The following is a 25,549-nucleotide window of genomic DNA, read 5'->3' as shown; positions in this document are numbered from 1 at the left end:
AATATCTCTTTCCAATTTTATTTACAGTAGAGTTTGATGGCACAATAAGGTTTCAGGAAGTGTCATCCATGTTGGCGATGCATGATAACTTATAGTTAGTAGAAGCATACACAGTATGGTTCTGAAATATGTGTGATCGGATTGTGTGATTCCCCTTTTATGCAGTCACGAGTTCTCAAAAATAGATTTTCTGTATCTGCGAAGCCGTTCAAGGTCTGCGGGTCACGCCACAAAACGCATCAAATCTATTTTCTTTGCAAGTATTTTAGTTGGGGGGGGGGGGGGGGGGGCGGGGGGGGGGGAGTTCACTGATGTCTGAGAAAAGGGGGGGGATGGGTAGAGGAAATTCCACCCAAAAGGTTTTTTAAAAATTTTTATAGCAGGAAATGACTTATCGTACAGTACACTTGTACCCAATGGTGGCAGTTTGTGTGTGGGAGTTTTCACCATCCTGGTGTAATTTTAAACTTTTTGAAGTTATTAAAACTTTAAAACCTTTTTAATGTTTTATTTATCCATAAGAACCATTTCATATTAGAAAAAATACAGTATAGTACATAGAAAGTATTGAAAATGGGCAGTAAAAAAGTTTGACTTTGTAAGTTTCCATTTGCCTTGGCCCTAATGGAATTATTCCCATAAGGTGTGTGTATTGAAATCTGCAATTTTTCAGTTATGCAAGGCCGTGGATCAACCAAATTTTCGCATAATTGAGGACTGTACTGTACATTGCTTTCTCAACTTCAGCTACATTTTGCAGCTTAAATTTAGCAGTATATTTCTTAGACAATCTTTTCTCCATGATGAATAAGGGTATACAGTACTGTAATGTAAAAATATACCAATTATATTATATTACATTATAGTAATTATTTACTATCGTACGATGGTTGAAATGCAAGGAAAACAGCTACGTATTTTATCCAATTCAGCTGTTTTTCATTTGGTTGTTTATGGCTGTACATGTTTATGCAGTGAGTATAGCATTACTAATGATGCTTTTATCATTCTCTTGTACTTTTTTAACTGGGATAAAGAGATGGCAGCAGAGATTAGTCTAACGAACAACAATTATCGTACATAAATATCGTTCATATGACTGAATTGTTCTAAACAGTTGTATGTAATCCAAAATTTTTTTATTTCACCAAAATGGTACTGAATTTTTTTAATGAAAAATTAACATTATGTCATCGTAGATGTTATTACTACTGTAATTACAATATCATTAAAATTTCTGAAAGGTTACTGAAAGAAAGTGTTTCTGTGAGCACAACCATAACTCGTTTACACTTCCTCAGCTGGGCTGCTTGCACACACAAAAGCTGATTTTACTGACATGGAATTATTTCTTGAATATGCCAATAATATATAAGGTAAAAATGGTTTTCCTGTCTTTATTATCAGTTTATATCACAATGTAAATCTTTTCATGTATGTCATCGGTTATCACACCATGGCCAAGGCTTGCTTACCTAGTATAAACATCACTTAGAATTCATGGTTTGATTTTTAGAATGGTAGTATAAGATGATCCACAAATTTTGGAGGTGAATTTTAGGATTTAAAGGTCATCTTATACGCAGAAATATAAGGTATGTCAATTTTCAAGGAACATTTAGAGCTCTTCATGATGATGTGAAACAGGGCTGTCTTCAAGCCACTCCTCATACACCTCCAGTGGATTCACCATCCAAAATTTATGAAAAGACACTGGTAGTTCAGGACTCAATAACTGCTCTGGGTAATCCACTGGTCGCCCCTGAAACCAAAAATCTTCAATAAATTTCCTCATGAGTATCAAATAAACCTAATGCTATCATAATTACATCTCAACCAAAAAAGAGAATCCTGGAATATCGAATTTTCAGTCAAAATGTTGAACAATGCTCACCTGATGAAAGGTTTCTGAATGAATTACTGGAACCGAGAGTCTCTTCAGGCAAACACCCAGAAACATGTCGTCAGGTGTATCATTTGTTGGACAGTCACACACTCCAGGCTCTGCTAAGTTTTCTGCCTAAAAATGTAAGAAAAAATATATATACAGATTATACTGGAATACCTAACAATGGACCACAAAAGGGTAGCTAGTGAAGGTTAATATAATAACAATACTGTACTGTAATTACAATATCAAATGAAAATATATAGTATTTTATTAATCATAGACCACTTTAATGAATGATTACATTATCCTGTTTGGTTCTATATAATCAGAATATTACATCACTTGTTTAAACTTTTCCATTTCTTTTCAACATACAGTATGTTGGTATAAAAAACCCAGGTTATAAAAATAACCACTTTTTAATATACGTACGTAGTCCCATTTCAGCAACAAAGTACAATACAATCAACCCCCTCGAGATTCGTGGGCTCACATATTCGCAGATTTTTTGTGGAACCTGTCTACAAATTATTCGTGGGAGAACTCTCTCACTTGCAGGTTTTTCAAAAAATAAATATTCATTAATTGGTGTATTTTGATGTTATTATCTTGACTAAATTCAGTTTTATAATGCAAAAATTATTCACTAATTTTCAAATATTACTGTTGATTAAAACTGCACAGGCAGTCCCCAGTTTACGAAGGTGGTTCCATTCTTAAGATGCGTCGTAAGCCACAAATTGTCGAAAATCGTCAAAAATCCTAAGAAAACCTTACTTTGAATGCTTTGGGTATATATTGAAAACTATGTTAACAGCATTTTTATTGTGCTTTTCATAAAAGAAAACCTTCAAATATTGTTTACTGTATATACTCTTGTAAGATTTGATATTTAAAGACGAATTTTATGGCCTAAAATTTTGGGATTGAACATTACATGTGGTATGGGCTAGTTTTGGAAATGTGCAAGAGTTTGGCACTAGGCTAAGACTAGGCTTTGGATTTCCCAACAGACAATAAATACAAATGTTGTTTTACTTATTTGAGAATCTTTTTGTTATTGTTATAGTGTTTCTATAATGGAAAAGTGCAACTTTACGGATAGACTAAGCCTACCATATTCTTTGGATTTCCTGACAACAAAGTAGTATTTCTTTCCACAGAAGTTGAAAAATTTTTATTTTTGTAAAACAACGACAATAAATATAAATGTTGTTTTACTTATCTGAGAATCTTTTATTATTGTTATGTTGTTTCTACATTTATAGCTGTTCTAGGCTTTAATAAGTCCACACTATATTTCCCGAATGTAAACAAAGTGTTAGCTTGGTATTACCCGCCCTTTGTATTTCTAAAGCTAATAACTCTTCATTTATGATTCACAAAGAATCATTTATTTTTTTTTTATTCTTTTGATAAAAGGAGGCTGTAAACTGAAAAACTTCAGCCTGCAATACATTTAATGAAGAATATTTTTTATTAAATATCATAAAATAGAAAATTACTGTAATGACATCAAAGACTGCTCTCATCGAAGCTAGCAAATATTTTCTAGAATTCTTCTTCTGTTATAATGTCATTAATGTTTCAGTGTTGAAGAGAGATTCTGAGATAAGAGAAATGTATGATTACTATACTGTGTGCTACTTAAAAGTGGTTACTTGGCAATCTTTTGGTACTCGGTAGTGTTGGCAAAATTATGTAAACAAAAGTAGGTCGGAAGTTTTTTTTTTTGTTTTGTTTATTATAGAAATATCAAAGAAAATACAGGAGGGAAGGCTTTGATGGTATGGACACCTGTTTCGAAGGAAGACACACAATGGAAATGGAAGTGCGGGGTAGAAGGAAGACCATGAAAGAGATGGTGTGATTGTGTAGGGGAAGATATGTTGTGGAAAGGTATTAACAAGAACAATGCACAGGACAGAAATTGATGGAGATGACTCATTTACATCGGTGACCCAATATAGAAATGCTGGGAAGAAGATAATTAATAATTATTTGAAATGAACATATACTGATTATTTATACATTTTATAGGCATATTCTAAGGGTTTAGCTTCTTAGTTTTAGATGCCAGAATCTTGGCTAGACTACAGTAGTGACTGCTAACATAGCCTAGGCTTATAGCCAGAATCAAAACTCAAATTTATAAGGGATATATACTAAAATCCTAATATATGCAGTAAAAATGGGGTTGAACATTACATGCAGTCAAACATTACCCCAGTAGTATATATGGTATTTGCCTTTTTGGAGTCATATTTCTTCCATCGGACCAGTGTCGCAACGCTGAATATGCATTGTAACCCGGAAATAATTTCTGATGAATATAAATGAAAAGTGTCGTAATCTCGGAACATCGTAAGCCAGCGACTGCCTATGTTTAATAAGATTAAATATTTAATAATAAAAATAACAATTCTCTCTCTCTCTCTTTCTCTCTGAGATGTGTTTTGCGTGATTAATAAATGATTTATCAATTTTCAAATCTTAACGTAAACAGTAATACCAATTCATTAAAGAAAATACTATAGTGAATTAAGTGAGTTAGTAAGATATTAGTCTTAAATTAATAAATTATGTAAATTTTAAAGGAATACATCTCATCCCTCGTTTTTTTGCCAGAGACTTGGAAAGAAGGGGGAGAGCGAGCCATCACAAATGTCAAGAAACCTGACAGCAAGGGTGGGGAGTTTTGCCATCTTAGTGGGCCTGCCTCTCTCTCTCTCTCTCTCTCTCTTCTCTCTCTCTCTCTCTGTGAGAATTTTTGTGGTACATGTACATACCATGATTATTAATATTTTCAAATAATAATACTGTATAACTGTAATTACAAAATTTGTGTGATAGTATTTCAAAGAAATTAAATAACCATTTCATTTCACTTTTATGTAAGGACAACTGACTCTCTCTCTCTGACATGTATGTATTATATTTATTAATCTTTTTAAATATCAATACAGTAATACCCTGAACTTACGCGTGGTTAGGTTCCAGACCCCCTCGTGTAAGGGGAAGTTTCGCGTAAATTTGGCACATTCACCTAAAAATGCTAATAAATGCTTGCTTCTAGAGTTTGAACACTAAATATGACCCTAATCATCTCCCTAAGTATTAAGCTAACTTTTAAATGAATTTAAAGTTATTGTAATTTGATTTAAAAGTTAGTCTAATACATTACCCTTAAAAAAGAAATAACTGGATGGCGTAAAAATAGTTACATTAACTACTACATACATATGTATTAATTTTCTTACGTATACATACTAACATTACCCATAATTCAAGGGATGCCATTTTTTTTCCTCAGAGTAAAAGGAGTTTTCTTTGCGTCACTGGGTGAACTTCATATGTCTGTTATAACGAAGGTACACAATTCAATGAAATACAGAAAACATGTAAAACATGTATATACATACATAATGTTTGCAGAGGATGAAGGTAAAATTAAATCAATTCAAAATCATGTACTAGTGTGAGGACTAATTATGAGAGAGAGAGAGAGATACATATGTCATGCGAGGTAAAACTCTGAAGGGGTATCATCTTTAAACAGTATGAATTGGATCACATCTGAAAGTACATTAACTGTATATGCTGCAATTATGTAACATAGTACGTACAGATTGTACCTGCACTTTTCTCCGAAGTTAAGACAGTAATGTTCACAAAACAACAACTCTGTTATGTCTGATATGTTTTACTAGTTGATCGTGACAAACACTGTGAATTACGTACTGCCTTTGTATATATTTTAAAAAATGTAAATAGCATACACATAATCTCCATACTGATTTTACACTTGAAAGCACGAAAACTTATACTAATTGTAGTATGCTAGTAAGTACTTCAGAAATTAAACAGTTTCTGAAAGTATATCTTTGAAAAGTGCATAACTTTGTGAATGGGTATTGCTTCTTGTAAAAGTACATATATGCACTAACTGTAGGTGCTGTAATTACATTTGTATCATGTATATGCATATACAAAAATAAAAATAAATTTTTAATACAGATTTTATACACAAAAGCTTTAAAACTTAACATAATAAATTAAACATAAACACTTATGCAGGGTTTTGCAATGTTTCTGGAGGATTCACAAAAGTTCGCACTATTGAGAAGAACTCGTGTATGATAATTAGTTAGGTTCCAATGAAAAATTCGTGCTATATTGTGAATTCATGCAACTCGAATCGCGTAAGTTCCGGGTATTACTGTAATAATAACTGTAATTAAAAAATCTGCATGACAATATCCTTTCCCTCATCTTTTGTTTTTAATTGCAAGAGAAGCTGGAAGTCAGAGCTGTCAAGTATGTCAAGTTAATATGACAGGTGGAGGAGTGTTGCCAATTTGCAAGGCCAAATAATTTTTACATAATTCTCTCTCTCTGTCTCCAGAATTATTCCTCGGAAATAGGTAAAAGAATGGAGTATATGTGTTAGTGCTTGGACACTCCTTTATCAGAAAAATGTCATTCGACCAACCTCCAACCGTTGCGCAAGTGACCCTGGCACCTACCAGTGTCTGTACCCCAAACACAAGTTCTGTACTTGCGAACAAATATCTTTACTTTATACAATACCAATCGAACTGTTCTGACGTCAAGTCTGGCTATTCAATCTGTCATTGATGTCTTCTTCAATGAGGAAATTAGCGTTGCATATACAAAATGCAAACATTCTCAAGGAGTGATCCACCAAAAACCTCTCACAAGAAAAAATCATATATCACAAAGTAGGAGACAAATGATAAGTTCTCAAGAATCTGAGATGTAATCAAAAGACTACAGAAATCCCTAGACAGTCTTAAAACTGTGGAAACAAATAATCTCACATGGATCTGGGATGCGATCAAAGGAGTGCAGGAATCACTAGACAAATGCACAGATAGCCACCAGACTCCTTTGAATGTGGCATCCAGTTTTTCCTCACCTGCCAGCAACACGCGAGAAATGAGGGTAGGACACAAAGTCGAGCTGGCCATACCCACTCAGGTGCCAACTGGCCTCTCTCCCTCAGTCAAAGTGCCCCCAGTCACCTATAGACCGTTCTGAGGGGACCGTTGGTCTCCCACCCTCCTCTCCCTCCCCAGTGCCTCTGGTGGAAGATAGATCTCCAGTGATGATCACCAGCCCTTGTGATTCTCCCCACCCTATCTCTCCCCCCAAACCCCCATTGTGGATGTGGATGAGTGATCATGAGGGGTCTGGCAGCTGGCAGATACAAACAAGCAGAGAGAAGAGAACCTCTCATTTGGCCGCTGGACCAGAGCCCAACATTCATGTTTCACCTCGCCCGAAACCTGATAAGAGATGTCACACAGTAATGCACAATCTGCGCTCATTAGTGACACTAGACACACCATGTTGGAGACCAGTTTCTTATGGGCTCTGACCCACTCATCTCTCACAAACTTCCATGCAAAAGTAAACATGAAGTGGCTTACAGGATTACCTGCCTATTTTGACACCTCTATGTTCTTATAGGGGAGAATTTTGGTCCTAATATAAACGTTTCAAGATATAACCTAATCTGGGACCAACCCCACCCCACCAAGGAGAACTTACTGACACCCCAACCAGGGTCACTTTCACCGCAAGTGCCAGCCAACTGCCCATGGCGAGTGACTGCCCACTCACCCTGGCTAACCCCCATCCACCCAAATGATCAGTGCATTCATCTCCCATCTTAGTGAGTAGCCATGGATACATTAAGCATAATCTCTTGGAATATTTTTGGCCTGAAGAGGAACATTCCTCTCCTAAACATGTTCTGCAAAAACTTCAAAGGCATCATCGCATTGCAAGGAACACCCCTCTGTCCACATGACCTTGTCATCTGCTATTCAATACATGAAGACTTCAGAACCTTCTTGACTTCATCAATGTATGTTACAGATAAAATCGTAGTCAGTCACCCAAAAGGGGGCCTTTCTTTCCTGTGGCACAAATCGTTAGACAACATGGTAAATGTGAAGACCTACAGGAGTGACAGATTGCTGGGGCTTCAGGTGAAAATAAGGGACTAATATCTAATAATTAATGTTTATATGCCCTGGGAAAATAACAATTTTGATCAATACAGCATGATCCTAGGTGTTACACAGTATTATTCACGATTCTCCTGCTGATCATATTTGTATAATCAGGGACCTTCATTCTCATCCCACATAACAATTTTATGATGAACTTACTCGCTTCCTTCAAAATCATGCTCTCCATATTAGCAATGCAATGCTCCTCCCTCCCTCCTCCTATTCATAGGTACAATAGAGCCAACACAATTCAATTATAACCTTCTGGATGGACCATTGCATCACATCTCCACAACTTCATGATTCTATTATCACCTGCAATATTTGCTACGATCATACAACAGGCTACAATCACATCCCATTACAGGTGTCAATCAGTACCCCATCTCTCCCTACCGTGAACCCCCTAACTGTAAACTGGGATTTTAAAAACCAACAGAAAACCAGATACTTGAGGGCAATCATGGAAACCAGGTTGCGCTCAATAGTTCAACCGGCAGACGCCTTACTTTGTACTAACATAAATTGTAGAAATGACCACCACAGGAGGGATATGAATGAATTCTATTCAAACATAATTTCTGCTATGCTTGCTTCAGGCAGGGCTACCTTTAGATTTCATCAAGGTAATTCATGTAATATACCTGGATGGAATGACTTGGTTAAAGATCTGTATTCATATTCTCGAGAAATGTTTTTATTTACTGTGGAGGCAAAATGGTAGCCCGAGGGAAGGACATTGCATTACTAATGAGACAGGTGAGAGGTCAGTTCAAACTTGCTCTTAAGCACTCTAGATTAAATGAAAAACAACCAAGAGCCAATGCAATGACTAGAAACTTGGAAACCGGTGTATATCCCAGTCTTTGGAAAGATATCCAATCCTTAAATCCCAAAACTAAAAAGCTGTCACAGAGAGTAGGGGAAGCAGTCGGTGACAAGGCTATCGCAAGTATGCGGGGTGATCACTTCAGCAAATCCTGAATTGCATAAACGATCAAGACTCCCAAAGGTTGTAGATAACCTCCTTACTGATAACATTCAATTTCATTTTGCAGATCATATCATGCCAGGTAACATCAGTGATGCCATAAACCACCTGCCTAATAATAAATTACCCAGCTGCAATGGTCTTCCCTCAGAAGCTTTCAAATTCTGCCATCCGATAATCTACATTTTCCTAGCTGCCCTATTCAGTGCATGCATAATTCACCAATTTCTTCCAGACGCCCTACTCTTAGTTCAATTGATATCATTAATAAAAAAACAAGCTAAAAGGATGCAGCTGACCCTGGCAATTACCGACCGGTTGCAATCACAACGATCTCGTGAAAGATACTTGAGTCGGTTCTTCTAATGAGACTTCTCCCGTTTCTACACACCACTGACAACCAGTTCAGATTTAGAGCAAACCACTCAACCGACACCTGCATCTACATACTGAAAGAATTGGTGAACTATTACCTAGCATCAGCCTCTCCTGTTTTCCTATGTTTTGTAGACGTGAGAAAAGCATTCGTCAGAGTAACTACCTGAAGCTCTTCCTGCAGCTGCATAAAAGAGACACACCCCTATATTTAACTGGCATTTTATATTGCTGGTTCTCCACACAGCAATTCTGTGTCAAATAGGGTAACGTATAGTCGCACACCTTCGGCTCCCTAAATGGGGCTTCGGCAAGAGGATATTCTTCCTCCATACCTGTTTAATACGTACACAGATGCCTTGAATGTCAAACTGAACTCACTCCCAATCGGATGCACTGTCAATGAAACAACTATAAACAACTTCTGTTACGCCGACGATATGGTTCTGATTTCCCCATCAGTGCAAGGTCTCAGACTCATTGACACTTGCTGCCAATATGCAGAGGAATTTGATATCCTATACAATGAAACCAAGATCCAGTGCATGTCACTGCTCCCGAGATCGCTTAAGCAAATTGCAGAATCACAAATTTTCCTCGGAAATCATCAGTTGGAATCCATGCACAAATTTCCGTATTTGGGTCACATTATCACGGACGACCTAAAAGATATGGCAGAAATAAGACAAAGGCATTGTAAACTATGTGCAGCTGGCAACATGACTGCAAGAAGGTTTGCCTTCTGTCACCGAGACTTGAAATTGCTGCTCTTCCGCTCGTATTGCTACAGCATCTTTGGGTGTTCCCTGTGGACTAACTACACCAGGGAGACAATGAGACATATCACTGTTCTTCATAATGACATTTTGAGATGCCTCACAAACACTCCTCCCTACCACTCTGCCACACAAATGTCCAGTCTGATCACCCGACTGCGAAACAGCAGCAATTCGCTCATACATAGCATCCTAAGTAGTGAGGCAAGAAGATCTAAATTGTGGGGAAGATGGGAAAATGAGGCTTTTGTTCTCTAAATGACTTAATCTCTGCTTTTGCAAAATGTCATCAGCAGAATCTGTCATTGTTATTGTGTTGCTATGATTATTGTCATCACTGGTATTTTCCTTTTTTCATTATTACTGTGATTATAATCAATAGTTTCTACATTTAATTTTTAACTATTCTCAATCTTAGCACAGGTATGACCATTATTTTGGCTACCTCTTTTATACTACCTCAGCAAATATGGATATTGCCGATTAATCTTTGATTTTTTTATCAAGTTATCTTATGGATCTAGACTGTATGTTACTGTCTATTCTTTGTATACTCCATGTAGAGTAATACCCCAAACTTATGCGAGGTTATGTTCCAGACCCTAATCATGCTCCCTAAGTATTAAGCTAACTTTTGAATTTGATTTAAAAGTTAGTTTAATACATTAAGATTAATAAAGAAATAACTGGTTGGCATAAAAGTAGTTACAGGAACTACTTACGTACATATGTATCCGTTTTTGTACGTATACTAACGTTACCCCTAATTCATGGGATGCCATTTTCCATTTCCCTCAGAGTAAAATAAAAGTTTTCTTTGGTCACCAGGTAAATTTCATAAGTCTGTTATAGCGAAGGTAGGTACACAGTTCAATGAAATAAAGAAAACATGTATGTACATACATAATGTTTGCAGAGGGTGAAGGTAAAATTCATTCAATTTAAAATCATGTACTAGTGTGAGGGCTAACTATAACTATGAGAGAGAGAGAGAGAGAGAGAGAGAGAGAGAGGGGTAAAACTCTAGAGGGGTATCATCTTTAAAAAGTGCGAATGGGAACATCTTCTGAAAGTACATTAACTGCATGTGCTGTAATCATGTAACATGGTACATACAGATTGTACCAGTACTTTTCACAAAAACAACTCCGTTATGTCTGTGATATGTTTTACTAGTTGATCATGAAGGTCTTATAAAGTGACAAGCACTGTGAGTTACGTACTGCTTTTGTACATATTTTCAAAACTATAAATAGCATACACAGAATCTCTATACTGATTTTACACTTAAAAGCATGAAAACGTAAATTATACTAGTACGTACTTCAAAAATTAAACAAAGTTTCTGAAGGGGTATCACCTTTGAAAAGTGCAGTAACTTTGTGAATGGATATTGCATCTTGTAAAAGTACTTATATGCACTAACTGTAGGTGCTGTAATTACCTTTGTATCATATTCAAGCACGTACAAAAATAAAAAATAAATACATTTTTAATAAAGATTTTATACACAAAAGCTTTAAAACTTAAGAATTTACATAATAAATTGAACAAAGACTTTTGCAGGGTTTTCCAGTGTTTCTGGAGGATTCGCAAATGTTTTCGCGCTATTGTGAATTCACGCAACTAGAATCACATAAGTTCGGGGTATTACTGTATATGGCCTTGAGCTGAAAATAAAAATTATTATTATTACTATTATAAATAATTTCACTTTTATGTAAGGACAATCTCTCTCTCTCTCTCTCTCTCTCTCTCTCTCTCTCTCTCTCTCTCTCTCTCTCTCTCTCCATAAGATACGTCTGTCATACTGGTAACTCACTCTCTCTCTGTTTTGGCTGGAAGGGTTAGAAGTATGTCTGTATATATATATATATCTTTAAGGATACTAATGTTTAAGATGACTTTGAAATATTATTACTCTAATCTCAAAGATTAATACAGTGATACGGTAAAGTTGATGTAGAATGTTATTTAAGGTATATGTTTGGTATTTGAACTTTCAAGATAAGGAGTTATAAGCATTTTAGAGGGGTTCTTTGCAGATTTTAACTATTCATGGGGGGGGGGGGGTGGGGGGGGGGTCGATACACAACTCCCGCAAATCAGGGGGTGTACAGTGCATGGAAACTACAAAGGGAAAAAAAGCCATAATTACACTAATTCTATATGTAAGTCTTACCAATGCCCTGCTCAAGATCATTCCTCCACCGCCAGTAATATAGTCATAACCATAAGGACCCAAAGCATGGAAGCCATATCTCTCCCCAATCGCAATCAAATCTTGTGGATTATAGCACGACAATAAAGACTTGAGCCGAGGAACACTGAAATTATATATATAAGATTATTTATAATACAAGTCACGGTTCTTCATATAAATGAATTCATCTTAAGTGCAATACTACTACAAAGATGCCATGTTTTGTTACATCTTATAAGAACAGCTAAATAAGAGTCCAATGCAAAACAAAATATAACTTTCAAGTGCAAAATTCAATACAAAATAAACCAATAATTCAAACAAAAACCAATGTAATTATCTTCAGAGGGCGAAAACATACTAAAACACCATTATTAGCATTAACTTTTTCCAATTACAGGCAGTCCCCAGTTCAGGCTTACGATGTTCCAAGGTTATGACACTTTTCAATTATATTCATTAAAAATTATTTCCAAGTTTATGACGCATGTTCCAGGATTACAATGCTCACAACACTGATTCAACAAAAGAAATATGACTCCAAAATGGGAAATTAATCAATATTTAAAAGTTTTTTTGATGAAAAATGCAATAAAAATGCAGTTTACAAAGTTTTTAATATATCCAGAGCATTAAAAGTAGTTTTCTTAGGATTTTTTAAGATTTTCAACAATGTTACAGCTTATGACGATTTTTGGCTTCTGAAGCATCTCAAGAAAGGAACCCCCATCATAAACTGGGGACTGCCTGAATGCTATTTCTTAAATATATAAGTCACTACATCTATACTTGAAGGAAAATGCTCTGTCATGAAACAAAATTCTATGACCTTGTCTTCTGTTGGAAACATTTGTAAATTAACTCAAAACTGATCAAACCTGAACAATGTCTCTCTAATTTGATTTATGAGACTGGATATAAGCCAAGCACTTGGGAACTTAAAGCACTCAGTGCTAAAGACAGGAAAAGAAGGAGTTAGTTTGGTTAAGCAGCAAGATGACAGAAAGGACATGGGAATGGAGGTAAATAATGTAAAAAGCTAAAAAATGGTTGGAGCTAAGGGATGAAGGGACACTGTAAACAACTTAGCAATGCCTACAGTGCATCATGTGAGGTTGTTAGTTCATTGAGATTAGACACAGCACTAGGAGCAGAGCTTGCTTTACATCAAACTTTCTTCTCCCTTGACCAAATCAGTCACTTGAACTCAACGGGTAAGGGGGCATGTTCCAACTTCACGCTCCTTCATGTTCTGAATGACTAGAATCGTTATTTAAAGCAATGCAAGGATACTATTAAAAGATGTTTTGAATGTATCCTGATAGGATAAGGAGCAAAAGAGGGAGTGAAGGTATGAATTTAGTTCAGGGTAACTGGCAGGGTGCTATGAGTCTGGGGTAATTTCACATTGGGGCTAAAAGACAAAGTAGAGAATGTGTGAATAAAAGAATAAACTGAGTGCAATTGGATAGGCCAGAAAGTAAGGGCCCAAGGTTCACTGAAAAGGAAGCTGACCTGGTAACTGAAGAAAACCAATATTCATTAATGATTAAAAACTTCAGTCAAACGACGGTATAGTTTTTAAAAAGTAACTTGCCACACAAATTCTAATTAATCTATTTCTCTTTCTAAGAACAAAATTTCTGAGCTAGTCATATGAGAGCTCAGTGGTCTGGTTATGAACTAATTCTGATAACTAACCAACTATCCCTATAATCGGTGTCTATCCCCTTTAAAGCTTTAGAATACTATCCAACATAATCTTTGAGTGAAGACTGAATTACTACCAATATTTATGTCTGGAGTAAAGAATGGATTAAAGAAAGACGTGATATGTTGATATGTATTATCTGTTGCTCATTAGCAGTTTTTCCACTGAGAATGGTAACAATTTTACATGCATAGCACTATCACTTACAAGGAATAGTGACCAGGGAAGTAAGCTGAAAATCTCCCTGTTATCTGGATTAATTACATTACAAGATCAGTACCCATCCTAATATCAGCAGAGGGACTTTCACAAACATTTTCTTAGAACCCCAGACACTGGCTTGTGCACAATACAGTGAAATATTCTTGAATATTTAGCAGTACAGTGATGCTCAAATCTCATGCAACATTATTCTTTTTGTATCGTCCAGATTCTCAGACTCTACGTGACGTTGCCAAGTAGTGTGAAACAATTATTTTTTTTATTTCTAATGTCATGCATGTTGAAAAGTTTGCGAATTCACAGCTAGCCCTATTTTCCTTATGGTTATATAAATATGATCCCTTTTATGCATAGCTATAATTCGTAATATGTGCGATTTGAACTGATTTTCTTTTACATTGCTTAGTTCATAGTGCAGTGTGTTAAGGTTAGCAGTGCCATCAATGAAAGCACACTTAACTTGCTCCTTGGACTGGTCAAAATAACTACGCCAGCAGCATTATGACAGTAGACCTAATAAGCTCAACAGTCATAACATTTTCAAGGTAGGAATATGAATTAAAACAGGTTTTCTTTGAATGTTGAAGTTTTTGGCTGTGTTTAAGCTGATGGTATATTGCAAAATGTTTCACTGGCCTAAAAAAATCTAAGCCTTCTGAGATGTAATCTGTTACTAATGAATTTATTTGTAGAGATTACCTGTTCTTTGAGGAATGCAATAGTACGTAATATGAATTACAACCAGTTTCCTTTGAATGTTGAAGTTTTAGGATGTCTTTAAGCTGCCTGTATGTTGCAAAGTGATTTACAGGCCTAGAAAAATATTTTTATTTGTAGAGATTACCTGTTTTTTGAGGAATAAAAGATGATGATGATGATTTTGATTATATGGAGAAAATGGCTATTAATCGAAATATCATAAGTATCATTATCAAGGTGTGGAAAACTGTTTTTTAAACTGGTTTAGAATATTATTTTCTTAAAAGTTCTTCTGCTTGCTTTAGGTGTATAATTTATTCTTTCATAAGGTAACTTGAAGTGTAAGAATGTGTAGATGCCCTCATTTGCTTTCTAGCCAGAAATTGTTAATTGAGAGATGTGAATGTTAAGTGTAAAGTAAAGAAATCTAATACCTAGGCCTAGGAATAATATCTTGGCTTTGACAAAAGAATAATTGCATAGGTGAATATTTGGTAGTGTGCCATCAATTTTGAAATATTTAAGAAATAAAACAAATAATTACGTATAAAAATCCAAATATTTCTCTAACACATATAAAGTAAATGTTTTTAAGATAATTTTATTGATGCTACTATTGTAGACCTACTTATATTACACCAGGTGGTTGTTGTTGTACCGACCCTAATGATACGTCACACATGCTCCCCTCACACGTCAATATCGGTGGGCGCATTCTACTTTTGTATACATATTAACATTTTTTCAGCGTTGAGCTGTAAAAGCAATCAAATAGGACTATTTAGAATTTTTTGCTTGTTTTGGGAGCATTTTTACTGTTATGACTTTTTTTTTTCATTTTATTTTATTCAACTTTTAAACTGAGGTTTGATGATGACTTCGTTTTGGTCAAATACTTCGGCGATGTGTGAACGAAAGTTTTGAAAATGTTTCATAATAGTTTTTTCTGGAATTTGGCTACAGGTGACATTTTCTTACAGTTTTGAAATATATGACAGTTTTGAAATATATGGCCTTAATAGTTTGCATATTGAAATAATAGATAAATATGGAGCATGCTAGGTTGCCAGTTAGTGAATTTTGAACAAAATCCTATGGAGTCACGTAGCATGAAATTTGAGCATCACTGTACACAGCACATTATGCAATCAGTGCCAAATTTTTTAGTTATTTAAAATAAACTACACAATTTCAAGGTTACTGTACATTGGTATAATTTCCATGATACAGAACATGTATGCCTTTCACTTCTATTACATACCATACTAAACTTCAATATTTAGAGACTGATTGTCTTACCTTAACAAAGTATCATCATCCACAATAGCCAACCAAAGCATGGAAGTAATCTTGATGGCATGTTGTATAATAGCCAATGTCTTGGCACAATGGCCGCGTTCTGTATTAGGAATTCCAAGGGAAACTGTACCTACTGAAGGATCTGTAATATCAAGACTCATTTTAAAATAGGAAATTTTTTAATGCCTCATTCCCTGTTCTTCACTTGGACTGAGTTCCTCCTAATGTTTTCGACTATATATAGCAGTCATCTTGGGGAAGATGCAACAAGTTCTGTACTTCATGCTTTTATGTTGGTTTGCTTGGGATGTTGCACTCACATTTGGGGTAAAAAATTTTTGTTTATTACATTTTTAACCTGCCCTAGTTAATAATTCTGGTAAAAGGTACACATGGCTGAAGAGGATATAATAACTAATCCCGCAAAAAAATAAAACTTTCCTAAACAAAACATTAAAGATGATGAAGTCTTTTCCCAAAAGAGATTGGATAAAATGCACTCTGACTACTCAGTTAGCTTGTCACTTCCTCTTCTGTAGATACTCTGCACCAAGACAATTTTTTTTTTTGTATCGGTGTAATGGGGCCTCACTTCACCGAGTTTAAGGAAAAAAACATTCCTCTAAAAAGCTTCCTGATATACCTTAGGTTACCACCTGTTTTATTTTGTGTAAATTTCTCATAAAATGCAAGGTTTGGTGACAGTTTTTTCCCCTCACCTGGGAAGTTCTTAGTTTTATTAATGTTCTGTTCTCAGATATATGTATTTACACCTTCCAGTATTCAAGATGTGGGTCAGCTTCTTTGTTTCTACACAGCCTGATCTAGATAAGTACTATAGTATTCTTTGTTTTTTTTAAGCCACTGGTGTCTGCTGAGGAGTGTACCCAGAACCAAAAACAAATTAAATGGTGGCAAGAGAAGTTGGGCTAGCAGATATATGTTTAGGATACCAACAATTTCTTATCTCCCAAGTCACTAAGTTGGTGATACAAAACTCACACACCACAAAATGATTGTTGAGACTGAAAACTGATAGTAGTACTGCCTTTAAAGGCTAAGCAAAAAAGATAACTGGTCCCAGAGCCTGTACAGCAAAATAAACCAAATAGTATAAAAATATTACAAATTTTCATACTTCATGTAAAAAACAATACATACAACAATAAAAGAACACATGTTGTGTGAATGCCCAAATTTCAGCTGACATTGAATGACAAGTATTTTGAATCATCAACTATTTCAGTCTGAACTACAGTAGTTTTTAAAAATGTAACTTACCACATAAAATATAATTAATCTAGTTCTCTTTATAGGAACGAAGTTTTTGAGCTAATCATATGATAACTAACCAACAATCCCTATAATCAGTGTCTAATCCCCTTTAAAGCTTTATAAGACTATCCAACATAATCTTAAGTGAAGACTGAATTACCACCAATATTTATGTCTGGTGTAAAGACCTTCTTTACCCACTAATCACAATCTTGTATCTCATCTCGATTGTAAATACCTGTGTCAAGACCTTCTTCAACCACTAATCACAATCTTGTATCTCATCTAGCTAAGCAGCAAGAATCACATGTATATGTTTGTATATAGAATTTCCTGGCCTTTCCGCCGATATATAATTCAAAAGACATAATGTAGGTCCATTATGTCTTTTGCTATTACCATTTTATTACTGTGTGCAAGTCGCGAGAAGTCGCGAGACTCAAGGGTTGGGCACTCCGTTTCAGTCCGCACACTGCTATGTATATCTCATGCCCAGGTAATTGTAATAAAATTACATATAAAAATGGAAATGCATCTTATTTCTACTATAAAAATATTGTTGTGCTCTGTATAATAGGTCAAGGAGGAAAGAGCTCCCAAAATTATCGTGTCCACTCAGGATGTGTTTCAAATACTGGATCATCATGTTTCTTAAAAACAGGTGTCTCATCAGTTTGCTGGGTCTACTCGACCAAACTCCCATGAGAATCTAGATCATGACCACCTCAAAAGTCATGCGTGTATTACTTTGTATGTATGTATGTCACTTTTTCCTAAGATCAAATGGAGAACTTTGTATGCACTCTCTTTTGATCTCCCATCTACTCAAGAATCCTTCAAAGAGCTCATACTTCTAAGATGAGTCTCGACTTGTAAATACTTGAATAGAGTATTCTTTATACATTGATGTGTTTTAAAGTACCTTGAAGAATACCAACTATGAACGGAAGTGAGAAGACGACTCTGGTCCCCTCAAATACCAACCACTATTCACAACTGTGAATCAGAAGTACCTCTGGCGAACCGCTTTTCTGTATATCGTAGAAAGCTGGTCAAAGCCATAATATAATAGATCAGTAGTACGGTGGTACCTCAGGATACGAAATTAATCCGTTCCGAGGTGGCCTTCGTAACCTGAGTTTTTTGTATCTTGAACCGCATTTTACATGTAAATTGCCTAATTCGTTCCAAGCCCTACAAAAACACCCCAGTAAATTTTATAATAAAGCTAAATTGACCAATAAAATGATATTGTTATGATACAATAAAGTTTCATACATACTTACCTGGCAGATATATACTTAGCTATAGACTCCGTCGTCCCCGACTGAAATTCAAATTTCGCGCCACTCGCTACAGGTAGGTCAGGTGATCTACCGCCCTGCCCTGGGTGGCAGGACTAGGAACCATTCCCGTTTTCTATTAGATTTTCTCTCTTCCACCTGTCTCCTGCGGGGAGGCTGGGTGGGCCATTAATCGTATATATCTGCCAGGTAAGTATGTATGAAACTTTATTGTATCATAACAATATCATTTTCATACATTCAACTTCCCTGTCAGATATATACTTAGCTGATTGTAGGTATTTATAGACCTTGGTTCCTACCTGATAGGCGGAAGACTTCATGGCTGCTGCCCAGGAGTCTGCATCACCTCAAGAGCCTTAGCGAGATATTTGATCTATGGCCAAGAGTTCTTGTGGGTCTGCCGATGGGGTCTTATCCACTTACTCGGCAGAGCCTAACTGGTATTTTGGGTCATGGGTGCTGATCCACTTATATGACAACACACCTTATAAAGGAGCACACAACCGATCCCGATCACCTGATCCTAACCACCATGTTAGTACTAAAGATTGTTAAGAGTTATCCCCCAACTCTTCACAAACAACCAGAACTCGAATAACACAGTAAACACGCACACAGTAATTAAAAAAAAAAAAAAAAAAATGTATACTCTTCTAAGAAGATATCACAAGAGTTCCTTACTAAGCAATAGTGAACGGCCGCCTGTGCGACATCTAGCACTCTTGCCAGCAGGAAGTCAAGAACATATCTAACTAGAAGGTACGTATGAATAAATAAAGATCGGTGCTCGCTCCCATACCCAGGATCGTATCCGCTGACACAAACGGACCTAGAGAAAAACATTTCTCATAAGTCACACGAACGTCTTTCAAATAGTGAGATGCAAACACCGAATTGCACCTCCAATAAGTCGGTTCCAAGATATTCTTTAGCGACATATTCCTTTGAAAGAGAGAGACGTCGCGACTGCTCTAACTTCATGAGCTCTTACTCTCAAAAGTTTAAAGGAGTCATCAGGACAGATCTTATGTGCCTCTGTTATGACGCTTCTAACAAAGAAGGCTAAAGCATTCTTAGACATAGGTCTTGCTGGATCTTTCATGGAGCACCATAGACCTTGTTTAGAACCTCCCATCTGCTTCTTCTTATCCAGGTAGAACTTTAGTGCTCTCACCGGGCAAAGAGACCTTTCTGTCTCTCTACCTACCAGGTTGGACAAGCCTTTTACTTCGAAGCTCCTGGGCCAGGGTTTCAAGATTTTCGTTCTTCGCTAGAAACAGCGCCTTAAACGAACAGATGGCTGAGTCTCCTTTAAAACCCATCCTAGTATCTAGTGCGTGCAGTTCACTAACTCTTTTGGCTGTTGCGAGAGACAAAAGAAACAAACACTTTCTTGTGACATCTCGAAAAGAGGCAAGATGGGGAGGTTTGGACCTTTTCGAAGTCAAAAATTTTAGGACTACGTCTAGATTCCAACTAGAAGGACTTGGTTCCTTAGACTTTGAAGTCTCAAAGGACCTAATTAGATCGTTCAGATCCTTATTGTCTGCAAGATCTAAGCCTCTATTCCTGAATACGGCCGAAAGCATACTCCTGTATCCCTTTATGGTCGATACAGAAAGGTGTGATTCCTCCCTCAGGAACAGAAGGAAATCAGCAATTTTGGTCACAGAGGTACTGGAGGAGGACAGCTTCTTCGACCTACACCATCTTCTAAACACCTCCCACTTTGATTGATATACTCGCATTGTAGAAGATCTGCGGGCTCTAGCGATTGCGCTTGTAGCCTTGTGAGAAAAGCCCCTCGCTCTGACAAGTCTTTCGATAGTCGAAAGGCAGTCAGAGCGAGAGCGGGGAGGTTTTGATGATACCTCTCGAAGTGGGGTTGTTTGAGCAAATCCGTCCTTCTTGGAAGGGATCTGGGGAAGTCCACCGTCCACTCCACTACCTCTGTGAACCAATCGTGCACTGGCCAAAAAGGGGCTATCAGTGTCATTTTCGTCCCCTTCGAGGCCACAAACTTTCTGAGCACTTGCCCCAGAATCTTGAATGGGGGAAATGCGTAAACCTCTAGGTTTGACCAGTCTAGTAGGAAGGCGTCTACTGCTAATGCTCTGGGGTCTTCTACCACCGAGCAAAAGACTTCTATTCTCTTGGAGAGGAACGTGGCGAACAGGTCTACATGAGGTTTCCCCCAAAGAGACCAGAGACTCTGACACACTTCTGAGTGTGGAGGGTCCATTCTGTGTGAAGGACCTGGTTCCTCCTGCTCAGCCTGTCCGCTCTCACGTTCCTCTCTCCCTGAACAAATCTTGTCAAGAGGGAGATGTTCCTTTGAAATGCCCATACGAGAAGGTCTCTTGCCAGCTCGTAGAGGAAGAACGAGTGCGTCCCTCCTTGATTCCAAATATATGCCAGAGTGGTGGTGTTGTCCGAGTTTACCTGGACTACTCCGTTTCTGACTATAGGCTCGAAGCTCTTTAGAGCCAGGTGAACAGCTAAGAGCTCTTTGCAGTTGATGTGCCAGGACACCTGATCTGCTGTCCAGGTGCCTGACACTTCTCTCGGCCCCAAGGTTGCTCCCCAACCCATCTCCGACGCGTCAGAAAACAACACTAGGCTTGGGTTCCGAATTTCCAGGGATATCCCTCTGTTTTCCTGTAATGGGGGTAACCACCATTCCAAGTGATGTTTTATCTCTAATGGAATGGGAAACAAGTCCAAGAGTAGTCCTGTCTTCCAGTTCCACATTCTTTTTAGAAAGAACTGAAGAGGACGAAGATGAAGTCTTCCTAGAGGAAAGAACTGTTCCAGCGAGGAAAGGGTCCCTAGAAGGCTCAACCATTCCCTCGCCGAACTGCGTTCCTTCCCTAAGAATAGAGAGACTTTCTCGTAACCTCTTATGAGTCTCTCTTGAGACGGAAATACTCGAAAACCCCGAGAATCCATCTGAATCCCCAGATAGACTATGTTCTGGCTGGGGATCAGTTGCAATTTCTCGAGGTTTACGAGCAATCCCAAAGACTTTATCAGGTCTAGGGTCAAAGTAAGGTCCTCCAGACACTGTCTCTCTGATCTGGCTCTGATGAGCCAGTTGTCTAGGTAGAGAGAGATATTGATACCCTTTAGGTGAAGCCATTTTGCCACATTCTTCATCAAGCTCGTGAACACTTGAGGAGCTGTGGACAGGCCGAAACACAAGGCTCTGTACTGATAGATCCTTCCCTCCATCATAAAATGAAGGTACTTCTTCGACGAAGGGTGAATCGGGACGTGGAAATAGGCATCCTAGAGATCTAGAGATACCATCCAATCTCCTTGGCGAAGAGCCACAAGGACTGAAGCAGATGTCTCCATACTGAACTTCTCTTTCATTACAAATTTGTTCAGTGCGCTTACGTCTAGAACTGGTCTCCAGCCCCCCGAAGCCTTTGCGACTAGAAAAAGGCGATTGTAAAACCCCGGGGAGTTGTGATCCAGTACTAGTTCTATAGCTCTTTTGTCCCACATCTGTTCTACCATTTGCCGAAGAGTATCCCTCAGAACAGGGTCCTTGTATCTGGCAGACAGTTCCCGCGGAGTTGAAGTCAGGGGAGGACTGTCCTCGAAGGGGATGTAATAGCCCTTCTTGATCACTGAAAGCAACCAAGTGTCGGCTTCTATACGTGCCCAGGCTTCCGCAAATCCCTGTAGCCTGGCACCTACTGGTGTTTGGAGGCTTCTCATATCACTTACCCCTTTTAAAGGGTCAGAAGGAGGCTTTTCCTCTCTTCTCTGAAGCTTTTCTTTTTGAGGGAGCTCTAGAAGGAGGGCCTCCTCGAAAGGGCTGTTGAGTCGTACGAGCCACTTTCTTTTCTCCCACGACTACAGGTCTACTCTTCCTAGAAGATTGAAGGAGAAGATCCTGTCCTGGGTCACCTTCTCAGTTAGTGAATGCGAAATGTCCTTCACTAACTGAGAAGGGAACAAGTAGTCTGACAAAGGAGCAAAAAGTAAGGCTGCTCTCTGTGAGTGAGACACGGCTTTCGTCAGAAATGGACTGAACACTGCTCTCTTCTTTAACAGTCCCGCTCCAAAGAGAGAGGAGACTTCTCCCGAACCATCCTGAACTGCTTTGTCAATGCAACCTAAGATGCAAAGCAAAACTTCTGGGCTTAGGCCCTCTGCGTCATGGGTCTTTTTGGCCATCACCCCAAGGGACCAATCCAGGAAATTGAACACTTCCAAGACATGGAAGAGTCCCTTGAGGAGATGATCCAATTCTGAAAGGCCCCATGTCGCACGAGCCAAGTTCAGGCCATGCCATCTCGATGAATCAACCAGGCTCGAGAAGTCCGCTTCTGCCGAAGCAGGAAGAGAGAGTCCCATATTCTCTCCTGTCTCATACCATATGCCCTTTCTGCCTGTAAGTCTAGCGGGAGGCATACAGAACACAGTCCTCACCAGCTCCTTCTTTGTCTTCATCCAAGAATCGAGAGACTGGAGAGCTCTCTTCATAGAGATGGCTGGTCTCATCTTGAGGAAAGACGAAGACTTCAGCACTTTCGCACTCGAAAAGAGCGAGCGAGGAGAAGGAGGAGCGGCTGGGGTTAAAGAATCTCCATATTCTTGCAAAAGGAGAGCTGTCAAAACTTTATAATTTGGCAGCCCTTCTCTATTGGGAGCATCATCTTCTGAACCTTCCTCTTGTTCGAAAGGGTCAGAAGGAGAACAAACCTTGCTATCCGAAGGCTCTTCCCTAAAGTCTTTCTCTGAAGGCGAAATACTCCTAACAGGAGAGGGACTAAGAGATTTCCTAAGTCCCCTCCCAGAAGAACTTGGTCTAGGTTCTACGCGCCTAGCTGGCTCCTCGCGCCTGGCTGGTGCCTCGCGCCTGGCTGGATCCTCGCGCCTGTGGAAATCCGAAGCTTCATCCGATTCATCTCTATAAGCAGGAGGGTCGCTCTCAGGTGAAGCCTGGCGCCTGTTTGGCACCTGGCTGGCGCCACGCGCCAGGCGGCCGACATCTCCCCTGAAGGGTTCTCTACGCCTGGCAGGAGATCGGCGTCTAGTACTTTTAACAGGAAGCCTGACGTCCTTTCTGCGAGGAGGATCTTTTGAAAGAACTCCTACCAAAGAGGCTAACTGCTCCTGAACATTAAACAGGATCTTCTTCGTAGCCTCTCCTTTGTCTTCTTCAACAGGAGGAGAGGGAGATCTAGAGGGAGTTTGACAATCTCTGTCGGAACAGGGAGAAGCAAACTCATTCGTAGTCCTCTTGATCACCGAGGAAGCTTCTTCTTCAGAAAAGCGCTCGGGGCTAGAGTTGAAAGAAGGCTCTTTCCAGTTCCTCTTAAAAGGTCTGGAAAGCTCCGAATCCTTCCACCCTCGTTTAGGTGAGGGGGATCCTGACGAAGAGAAGCATTCGCGGAGGACGCTTTTTCTAAGGCGGTCCTTAGCCGTCTGTGGCGCTACAGAGCCTGCTGAAGGGACGCCTGACCGGTGGGGATTCTCCACAACCTCCGTAAGGCTTTCGACTTTCCTTCTCCTCTGGGCCAGGGAGCTTGGAAGAGGTCTAGGCCTGGGAGCGTCGCAATCACTTCACTTATCACATCAAAATCACTGCTCTTACCTTCCAAAGCCGCCATTTTGGTTTGCATCTTTTGAAGGGTAGCCTTCAGATCTGCGATCTCTGAAGCAGAATCTGAAGGAATAGCAACCTGTGAATGCCCTGATAAAGAGGGAGAATCATTATTATGATGGGAAGAAATAACAGAACTAGATAAAGGCTTTGCACTACTTACACCCTTAGAAGCAGCCCTTCTTACTCTATCCCTCTCTAACTTCTTCAAGTAAGAAGTTTGAGTCTTCCATTCCTCAGCACTCAACCTTTCACACTCATTACAGGTATTAGCCAAAGAACAATCAACTCCTCTACAACGTCGGCATACAGTGTGAGGATCAACCGAAGCCTTCGGTATCCTCACCTTGCAGCCTACATTCACACACACTCTCACACCAACACTTGAGTCAGACATTCTTAAGATAAAACCAAAAGCAAGTCCAAATCCAGTCCACGGTAGCGAATGCCAAAACAACGATCCAGGTACGTCACCAAAATAATCAGCCGAAAGAAGATCAATTGTCTTGAAACAAGAATTCCAGTCAGGAGGTAGTAACAACAATGTTGACACCACCGGCGACAGAGAAAATCTGATAGAAAACGGGAATGGTTCCTAGTCCTGCCACCCAGGGCAGGGCGGTAGATCACCTGACCTACCTGTAGCGAGTGGCGCGAAATTTGAATTTCTGTCGGGGACAACGGAGTCTATAGCTAAGTATATATCTGACAGGGAAGTTGAATGTATGAAACAATGAAATACAACAATTTGGACCATTCAATACCTAACTTAAACTACATATATGCTACTAATATGTACTACATACCTGTAAATAAAGCGTATTAGTGAACATGGTATACAAGAAATACTGTACGTACATACGTACGTATGTAGTAAAATATGGAACCTTACCTTTCGAGTGAGGCAATCTCCGAAAGTGACAACAGAGGAAGAGGACAAATGGCAGAAGACTTGTACGCAGACTTAACTTTACAAAACACATTAAAAATGTCATGAAACATTAACACTAAACTTTACGAAATACATTAACAAATGGCACAAACATTAACACTCAACTTTACAAAAAACTTAAAATTACATTTTTTTTTTCTTTTTTTTACTTTTTTATACTTTACGTTTTTTACGAAATTTCAATTTC

The 25,549-nt window shown here is 38.4% G+C and overlaps 1 protein-coding gene across 1 annotated transcript in view; it reads right to left on the bottom strand.

Annotated features, from left to right (window-relative positions):
* Positions 1 to 496: 496 nt before the first annotated feature.
* Positions 497 to 25,549, bottom strand: part of LOC135220799 (beta-1,3-glucosyltransferase-like) — a gene marked incomplete in the record, with an annotated part of 300,385 nt that continues 275,332 nt past the window's right edge. Inside the window, 4 exon segments of the mRNA XM_064258304.1 lie at positions 497 to 1,762; positions 1,895 to 2,020; positions 12,257 to 12,401; positions 16,209 to 16,350. Coding sequence (XP_064114374.1) covers positions 1,619 to 1,762; positions 1,895 to 2,020; positions 12,257 to 12,401; positions 16,209 to 16,350 — 557 coding nt within the window.

The sequence above is a fragment of the Macrobrachium nipponense genome, chromosome 2, assembly GCF_015104395.2.
Source record: "Macrobrachium nipponense isolate FS-2020 chromosome 2, ASM1510439v2, whole genome shotgun sequence".
NCBI classification, from domain to species: domain Eukaryota; kingdom Metazoa; phylum Arthropoda; class Malacostraca; order Decapoda; family Palaemonidae; genus Macrobrachium; species Macrobrachium nipponense.
Note: the sequence above shows the minus strand (reverse complement) of the source record. Positions and strands in the feature narration are given on the sequence as shown.